This window comes from Cinclus cinclus, chromosome 12 (genome assembly GCF_963662255.1).
Source record: "Cinclus cinclus chromosome 12, bCinCin1.1, whole genome shotgun sequence".
Taxonomy (NCBI): domain Eukaryota; kingdom Metazoa; phylum Chordata; class Aves; order Passeriformes; family Cinclidae; genus Cinclus; species Cinclus cinclus.
This window is the reverse complement of record NC_085057.1, coordinates 5,948,928-5,958,511: the sequence shown is the minus strand read 5'-3', so window position 1 is coordinate 5,958,511 and position 9,584 is coordinate 5,948,928. Positions and strand designations below refer to the sequence as shown.

At 45.2% G+C, this 9,584-nt stretch overlaps 1 protein-coding gene across 3 annotated transcripts in view; it reads left to right on the top strand.

Moving 5' to 3' along the window:
* The first annotated feature begins 7,703 nt into the window (after window positions 1-7,703).
* SLC25A26 (solute carrier family 25 member 26) overlaps window positions 7,704-9,584 on the top strand; it is an 83,401-nt gene continuing 81,520 nt past the window's right edge. For all 3 annotated transcript variants that reach the window (XM_062500580.1, XM_062500579.1, XM_062500578.1), the window contains exon 1: window positions 7,704-7,786. In XM_062500580.1, coding sequence (XP_062356564.1) covers window positions 7,754-7,786 — 33 coding nt within the window. In that variant the 5' untranslated portion in view covers window positions 7,704-7,753. The remainder of the gene's footprint in view (window positions 7,787-9,584) is intronic.

The following is a 9,584-nucleotide window of genomic DNA, read 5'->3' as shown; positions in this document are numbered from 1 at the left end:
AATGTGTCAAATTAATTTTGCCACATGGGTAATAAAAGCTGTGCTTCTGTGTATTTCTGTAAACATTGTACAATTTAGAAAGTGTTTATGATTTCTTCCAACAATGAAACTTAAACTGTGTGCAGTCCAATACTGGTGAGTAATTTCAGAAGTGACTGAGGCATGTAATTGAGTTTGTCAGTGTAATTGTATCTTGGAATAGATAGTGGTGTGGTTTTTTTCAGTTGTTAGCGAGTCTCGTATTTAGTGTGCTGATTAATTCTATTAGAGGAGTTAATTAGACTGAGAAGGTGGGGGTGAGGATGGATACAAATCACTTTCAGTCACTGCATTTAACTCAGAGTTGATTATTCCATGCACAGAGAAATGCCTTCTCTCCCTGTTTTGGACTCACGTGTGTGATTAGAGCTCATCAGTGCAGCCCCACGCCTGTGACAAGGACAGACAATGAGTGTGGATGCAATTCTCTCTCCTTTCAAGTGTGAACTTCCAAATTAAGGCACTGCAGGGTACGGGGGTGACCAGACTTAAAAATAATAAGTTACTGGTCATACTCTGGAATAATAAAAATAATAATTACAGTATCTGTATTTCTGGCACAGCCTCCCCATATTGTTTCCTGTAAAGAATAAAAGGCAATAAGGAATAAACAGGCATCACTTAAGGGCACTCTCTGGCTTTGCAGACTTCAGAAGAACGTGGGCTCCAGTCTTGACATGGGAGATTCAGAAAGGGGGCATGGAAAATTGAAACAGCCTCCTCCAAAGCCAAAATGTGCAAAATAAATACACACAATGGATTTTTAAGCAGCAGTTGGTGTGTAATTTTTTAATTACCTGGAATATTTCCAATCAGACAAACACAAGACACCAACAGAAGAGCATTAAAACAGGCCTTGAGGCATCAACTGAGCTGCAGAAAAAGTCAAGGCCCTTTATAAACAAAATGTATGTGTTGGAAGACGGTGTAATTTTCTGGAAAACAGTCTGAATAAGCATGAAGGAAGGATACTGTCAAATGAAACAGTGGTTTCAGGACCACACAAAATCCAACATTTGGCACATTTGCAAGGAATTGTGATGCCGTGTCAGGGAACTGCTCCTGGGCTGCCTGGCCAGGCCATTACAGCACTGTCAGTAAAAGCAGCTCTTATCTCCCAACTCCTTCCACGCAGATAAAGCAGCTGTGGTCAGGGCATATTTTAGCAAGATTCAGAGTGGTAATATCTGGCAAATTCACTTGTCATGTGCTGTTCCTTGCCCATGTACAGAGCCCTGTTCCCAGGGCTTTTTGTTTCCCTTAGATAATGGTTTTGTGCAGCAGGATCCGACTGAGAGGTTATCGGCTGGGAATGGCAACACCTCCCACAACGGCACCAGAGGAAGGGACCCTCAGAAACCTTCAGCAATGGGAAACTTCACATCGGAAGCTAGCTCTGATAATCCTGCTGAGAGGAGAACTGGCAAGTTTCTCTCTGCAAAACAAAAGGAAAAGGGCTCTGGAAAGTCACAGGAAGGTGAATAAAAACTTCTTGTCACCAGCCTCCTTCCGCTGGTCCTGGGAAGGACCTCTCAGCTGCCTCTCACCAAAGGGTTCTGCTCCACAAGGTCAAAGAAAACAACCAAGGAGGTCAGGATTCTCCCTTTTTGAGATGTCAGCTTGCTGAGACACCGTGAGTCTTCTGGAAAGAGTTAGAGGAGCTGACAAAGCCACTCACCTTCACAATGAAGCTGCTTAGTTTGGGTTTGATGGCGGTGTATGGACAGCCTGACAGATGCAGCTGGGTGTGGACAAAGACCCATTCCCAGATCTTCTGGAGATGCTGTTCCACATCTCTCCAGGGGCTTTGCTTTGGGTTTGACATACAGTTAACAGGAAATGGAATAGGAAGACTGATATTAGAAACCTTCCTTCCCACTGCTGACCTCTTCTTTATTAGGAGTCACCTCCATCCAGCCCACTCCTGTCCCCAGCTCTTTAGAAGGGAATATGGAGGACATATCTCTGCTGGGCCACATCATTGGGATGGAGGACTCACCCAAAATCATGGAACAGGGAGGAGTCCAGCTCTCCAAACCCACACAAGTCAAGAAAATCCTCTTCTATTTGAGTCTTTTCTTACAAAGCTCCATCAAAATAGCCCAAGGGGTCATGCTGAGCCTGTATCAGGATGGCCTTGATTTTGTGCTGGTCCATACTGGTTGGAAGGGGAGGGAAAGTGGGTCCAAGCACTGATGTTGCATCCACTCCTTCTCCTAGGACAACCCACCTCATATTTCACCAACTCCAACAACAGCCTTTGGAAGAGACCGGGTCTGTTAATATTCTTTTTTTAGAAAGAAAGAGTACCTAAATCACCAGAATGACTGAAGCAAATCAGTGGCTGAAGAAACCACGTTTCCTGGTTCCAGCCACTCTATAGGAATGCCACGGATGTTTCTATGGGGCAATTTAGAAATGCACAATTATTTGGGCAGCTTAGGGCCATTCTGTTGTAAATTTTTTCTTAGCTCTGCTTCCTGACCCAACTAAGTCATTGCATTGGCCCACAAAATGAGTTGAGAACAGATGTGAGCAATTCCTGTGTCAGTGGTTTGGGTTATAACCACAACTACAGGTATAATTAAGATTTTCCTTCATTTCTCTTATGAGCTAAAATGGAAATATTAGATTAACTTGGCTGTGCTGTAAGACTAACTGCAGAGAGTCTGAAAGACGTGTTCACATGTAAAGGTCACTGCATTGTCACTAGATTGTTATTTTACTTTACCCAGTAGTTAAAATGCGTGTTTTCTGTCTTTCCCAGGCCTTTCATCTTCAATTGCCCAGGCAGCCAATAAAGCAGAATAAATGAGGAGCATTCAAAAGTTGTACAGTTTAAGGTTTTCTATCATTATGCAAAATCTATATCATCATTAATCACTTTTTTTCTTAATGAATTTGGGGACTCGTGTTTCTGCTACTAAGTACTCAAAGGAGTTATTAAATTTATGGCTGTCTGGTTCCCCCATCTGTTTCCATAAAAATATACTGCAATTATTATTTCAGCAGAATTTCTAAACCCTGCCAGACTTATGAACAGGGAACACTACTGCAAACATGAGGGGGAGCTAATGGTGTATGAATGGCAAAAAAATCACCTAAAATCCAGATTAAACCAGACTTGCCTGTAGTACATGAGGGTTAAGACAGGAAAAGGAAGACTGACAAAATTAGGAGAGCTGGAAAGATTCCTAACCATCCAAGTCCAGCTGTCCAGTGCTGGCTATGTATTAGGAAAATATTTAGTTGATTTTAATTTTTCTGAAGCAGGCAGCTCCAGAAGCATGTAGGCAGGGGTTTGCAGCAAAGCTGGGTGCACAGAGGGGCCTTGGGGCACTGGGGTGGCAGCTGGAGGCAAGTACCTGTCCTGGGAGAAATTTCTAGGAACAGGACTCTGCTTCCTCATGCCAGAGCCCTGGTGTCAGGGGACTTCTCAGATTCTACTACACCCAAGCTGTGGCCAGGAGCATTGCTGCTGTATCCCTGGCAGAAATAATCTGCAGAATATAAACCTGTGCTTCTGAAAGAGTCTGGAAGGAGCCCTCACCTTACAGTGTGCACTGCAGGTGTTTAAGGAGTCTGGTGACAACACTGTCTCCTGGAGAAGGACCAGGGTCACTTCTTTCTGGCGCATGGAGCCATGCTGCTCTCCTGCCCAGGAAGAGCCCTTTGCTCTGCGTGAATTTCACACATCTGTGGCTGTTTGTAATAAAATGAGACAAACAACATTTACGTGGTCAAAGGGTTGTGTTTTGCTCCTCATCTGCCACAATATGCTCCTGTGGTGCATCACAGACTCTTGGGTGCTGTATGTGGTCATATCATTGAAGCTCTCCCTTCAGATGGCTTCCCTGGCCCCATTATACACCTGCTTACTATCAAATTAGTGGGATCCTTGAGTATTTATTTTCACTGTATTTATGCCAGGATAAATTTTTGCAGCTGATAAATTTCCATCTGTTTTTATGAACAGTGGGATGGGCTTTCCCTTTTCAGGAAGGAAAAGTTGTTGGGTGTTGCCCAAGCTAAAGCAAAAATGATGATCCAAGAAGGACTGACTGACTGGAAGGGGTTGGCTCCGGTGTGCCTGAACTGCGCAGAAGGAAGATAATGAAGAGAATGAGGAGAGCAATTGCTTCAATAAATAAACTGGAACATGTGTGAGACCAATACCACTGGGGGCCAATATATGCCAAGAAGTCTGTTTTTAACATCTGTTCTTCAGCAGCCTTAATATGTTATGACCAGATCAATAAATCTTCTGCTGCTGGTGTCAGACATCCAACAGCAGCCAGAGAGTGAGGAGGAAAAACACACAAAGAATATAACATGCTTACATATTCACAGATCCACACATACAGGCATTTCTGTGCATGTACACTGTTGTAGTGGAAGGACTGATGTGAAATCAATGCAGAAATGGTGCTTAAGGAGCCCTGACAAAGAGGAGCCATGAATGGCTGATACTCCCTGCCATCTCTTTTTCTGCAGAACATAAGCTAGAGGGTTGCTGTGTTGCTCGCAGCTCATATCCCACTCAATGCATCCAGAGATGCAGTATGTTCCTTATCCTACCACAATTATAAGGCTTTTCAACTCTTGTCAAGGCTTTTATGTGCTGCAAAGGCTGAAGGAAGCAGGTGAGGTGGTGGACGCATAATGGCCATTTCTGAAAGCATTCCTACCAACCTGCAGCCATGGGCAAGGAAGGGAAAAGAAAGAAGAACAGGGAATAAAAGAAGATGAAGGGAGGAGCTGAGCAAAAAAATTTGGCCAGCAAGCTGCTGTGGTGCTGGCAGAGTCTACAATTGCAGCAGGATGAACACAAGTGTTTTTTCTCTGCTTCAGGGTATTGTCCCTGCAGTGCCTGGGACAAGCCACATGTGGCTGCTCCTCAGTTTCCCCAGCTTGCCCTCCAGACCCTGAGTTCCAGCCACAGCTGGGCTCAGGCCTGGGAGAAGCTGAAAAAAGGGTTGACCATGAACATCTGCTGTCCAGGTGCAGTCAGACACTACCTGTGCAAGGTTCTGTTGAGCCCATCTTCTTCCCTCACAGAGGAGAGATGCTGGAGAGCACCCACAGCATTTTCTTGCAGGGAAGAAAGGGTGTGAGAAATCAGATCTCTTTCTTCACTCAATTTACTTTTCAAGCCGGGGGGGAGTCCACTGAAGGACTTGGCACAAAGATTGATGTTTGGCCTATGGCATTAAGCAGAACTTGTTCATTTAAGACAGGACAGTGGCTTGGAAGAATAGAAGGTTGTGACCTCTCTGATGCAGCAGCAGTTCTCCTGACAGAAGGTGATAAATCTAAGAGTCAGTGCCACAGAATGTATCTGAAAGCTTTGCATTGAGCAATGTGAAGAATGTTTGCTATGACCCCAAGAACCTTTACATCAAGAAACCTCCTGGGCACATGGGGGTAAAAAGGTCTTATTTTAAGCGCTGACATGGCTGGGTTCTAGGGGATAGCAGTGAGTCCAAAAGCCCACTTCATTTACTGCAGATGTCTGATTTTTTTCCCTCAATATGGCTCCAACGTGCTTGATTTAATGACAGACATGGACCTGGAAAGTGAGGAACATTCAGCTTTTGAGTTCAGTTAGCCACTCAACAGAAAACCATCTGGAAATGGTAGATTTCAGATTCTTTTTATTTCAGTGTAAATAGCAGGGTTCTTTCAGAGAGCCAGGTGCTCTGATGAGTGTTACTGTAATAACTGCTCACAGTCCAGTTCATCCCTGTATTACAGCTGGAATATGGAACCGTGGCTTCTGCTCCTTCCAGGAACCAGGATCAAAGTTTTTGTAGAATCACAGAATGGTTTGGACTGGAACAGACCTTAAATATCCAGTTCTAACCCCCTTGCCATGGGAATTTTTAGGAATTAATTCCTAGGACTGCAAACCAGCCTGCCTTAGACTTGAGGTGGTCAGACATCCATACTGGTGACAGGTGTGGTAGCAATGCCAAAGGAATCCACTTGTTTGATCATTCCTGATATGAAACAAAGAAGTCTTTCTTAATAATCACAATGCAGCCCAGACTGAAGCGAAGTATTAATAACCCACCAGATTACTGTAACAATTTTAAGTTAGAGACAGAAAACCAAGAGCTGCCTTAAAAATCTAAGGAGGTTGAGAAATTCAACATACTTGGGTTCTTTCTATTTTTGCCTGTAGAGCTTTAAGCTTTTCACTCAAAATAAAAATGAAGACTAAATGAAATGAAGACTGCTCTAACATCACCTGTCTCTGGGGACTAAGGCAGCTCAGAAAAATACAACAGTGCTGTAGGAGAGCCATAATGAATTTGCTGGAGTTGGCAATGGTATTTCCATTCCACTCACGGTGCTTGCTGTGGGCAGATGTTACAGCCCAGGTCTGCACAGCGCTTCCCACCTGCAAACACCCTAAGCAGTCTGATGGAGAGGAGCTGAGCTGGATGTGAGGAATCATCACATTCCCTACTGCTGCTGCATCCAAAACTCATCCCGAGTGACGTGCTTGCAGCCAAGGAAATCTTGGAATGGGAGCCTGCCTGAATTTTCTGGTTCTGCACACACTGCAGTGCTCTCCAACACTCATCCTTTCTTCCTCTAGAATCACATTTCCCGTAATTCCAAGTGTGGTTTCCTGCTGGGTGAGGATTGGGTGAGGACTCTGTGCCAAAATCCTCTCTGCAACTTTTGGAACCACTGATTAATTGAATGCCCTTTGTAGAAAAGGGGGAAAGCCAGCAGGACACATACAAAAATGTAAAAGGATTTGGGATCTGGGTGAAAAATGGCATTTTCCATTCCAGGAGAGCCAGCAGAGCTCTTGGGAAGAGGCAGGAGCAATGACCTTGGCTGAGAGGGTTTATTACTTTTGCTCTGGCTGCTCAGGGGAACACCGCTGGTTGGAACATCCCTGGGGGAACAGCCCACGGACAGTGCGAGAACCACTGCGCCAGGCTCTGTGCTACAGACACTGCTGATTTGTGGAGCTCTCTAAACACAGAAACACATCAGCTTTGAAAGGAGACATCGCTTATTCACACAGGGTGCAAGGTGAAAGCTCCCACAAATTCAGCACCCAAGAGGTAAAATGTTACACCTGTTATATAGTAAAATTTACATGAATCCGCCTGTCTAATACATATTCTCCACCTATCTGATGCGTATTTATTTGGATGACATGATCTTACGCAACGCTGGAAAGACAAAGTTCTGCTGTAAAAGTTATCTGATGTCATCAGCTACGTTCACAAAAGGTGAGAAAATTCATCCTGGAGACAGAAAATTCAGCTTGAAGACATCAACATCAATTGAGGAAAAACTCAGTATCAGGATTTCAGGACTCTTTTTCCTGAGAATATCATTTTTTCCCAGGACACATGGGAGAACTTTGCTTTCCAAACAGATCTCAGGCACCTCTGGCGCATCCACCAGTACCTCAGGGGAGCCAGGAAGAGCGGCTATTCCGATGGCGCGCAGCAAAAATTAGTTTATTAAGCACGAACTAATTAGCGCTCAGCGTTAACTACCCACAACTGCCAGCCGTACGCATGCGCCCGGCGCCGCGCATGCGCAATGGGAACCGCGATCACGTGACCCCCGGAAGGGGCGGCAATATGGCTGCGCCCATGTGCGCACACGGGTTGTGCCCGGAGTGCCGGGTCCGGCCCCACTGATCCCGTCCCGGGACGCCAGCCCGGACCGCCAGCCCTGCATGGAGCCGCGGGAGTCCTGGGCGGCCTTGGCGGTGAGTGAACAGGTCCAAAATATGTTGTTTTACCCGGTGTGCAAGAGCCCGGTCCATAAGCAGAGTAGACGTATATTTACAGAACGTAATCTATATACGTATAATCATATATATGTAGCATATTTTATATATATATGTATACATATATATTTATATGTTCTTTCTCAGCCCAGAAAAGGGCGCTGGGTTGCAAATCCACAAAGCCAGCCCTGCGACCACCAAAACATTTCACTATTTCTGCTCTGTACCGAATAAAAGCATTAATATTAATTGGCTACAAGTTCCAGATATCTTCTTATTAATTAGTATTGTATCTTCTATAGGTTAATGATCCTCTGGCTTCCTGTAGTAATTAACCCACACACTCAGTCTTTCTCTGGGTCGGTGGGTTGGTTTCCTTGATGGGTGGCTGTGCTGTGCCCCTGCTAGAATTACCTTTTACCCCATCAGAGCTGATTCAGCTCAGTTGTCGAGCTGTCTTTATTAGTTTCTTCCTTTTCTTTTGGGTTCTCCCAAATGTCCTTGTGGCCCATAAATTCTGCATCCTTTATGTCCACTATCAATGGTACATCCTTCTTCCCAGCATTTGTTAACTACTCTCGAGGTCTGACATTATTGAAGCATATGCAGCCCTGAACTTCAGCAATTCTGCTGGCAAGTACTTTGTCTTTCTAACACATGCACATCGTATAGAGCCTGTTAGTTACTCTCTGTTTCAACAATTAGATCTCCTTTCTTGTTGATTTGGCTTGAAAATTACAAGGCTCCAACGTCAAAGAATATCCTTTCTTAGGAAAAAAAAATATGTATTCCACATTTTGCAGATGGCCTGCCTGACCATTGCCAAGGTGATGAGCTGAACTGAGGGGTTGCCGCAGTTTGTGGCTTCAGCAGCCACTCCAGAACCACAGGGAGCCCCTGACCCTGCCTGTGAAGCATTTCCCACCCTAAAAGCTGCTTTTCCATGTGTGGTCTCAGCAAGGGGGTGAAGCCTCAATAGCTACACACAGTGCTTGCAGTTGGTTCTGTGTGGAAAATCAGGGATCTGGTGCCTTGGGCTGGTGTGGGGAGAGCTGCAGGAGAGGAGAGTTCAGCTGCCTGCCCCAGTGCTCTGGGTGTGAGCAGTGAGGTCTTGGCTCAATGCGTTGGAATTAGGTCCTGGTATTGATTAATCATTGTGATGGAATTTGTGGGGTCATTGAATATCCTGAGTTGGAAAGGATCCACAAGGATCATCCATTCTAGCTCCTGGCCCTGCACAGACACCCCAACAATCCCACCCTGTGCCTGAGAGTGCTGTCCAAACTCTCCTGGAGCTCTGGCAGCCTGGGGGCTTTGCCCATTCCCTGAGAATCCAAGGCAGTGCCCAGCACCCTCTGGGGGAAGAGCCTTTCCCTGATACCCAACCTAAACCTGCCCTGGCACAGCTCCAGCTGCTCCCTGGGTTCTGTCACTGATCACAGAGAGCAGAAATTGGAGCTGCCCCTCCACTTCCCTTGTGAGGAAGCTGCAGACCCCAGCGAGGTCTGAGCCTCCTCCAACTCCTGGTGAAGGTTCTTTAGATAACACTGCTGTTACTGACAGGTGGGGGAGAAGTTGTGTTCTAGGTGTCTTATGAACCAAAAGTCATTTCTCTTTTCTGCAGTTGTTGCAAACACACAACTATTGTCACCCCCTGGCAGGTGCTCTGTTAGCTATCTCATGAATTTAAATGACATTTTAGATACAGAACTTGGAGAACTTAAAGAAGCAATTAGTAACTTTTGATTCGTGTTTTAAGAGATGGCTAGATTAAATC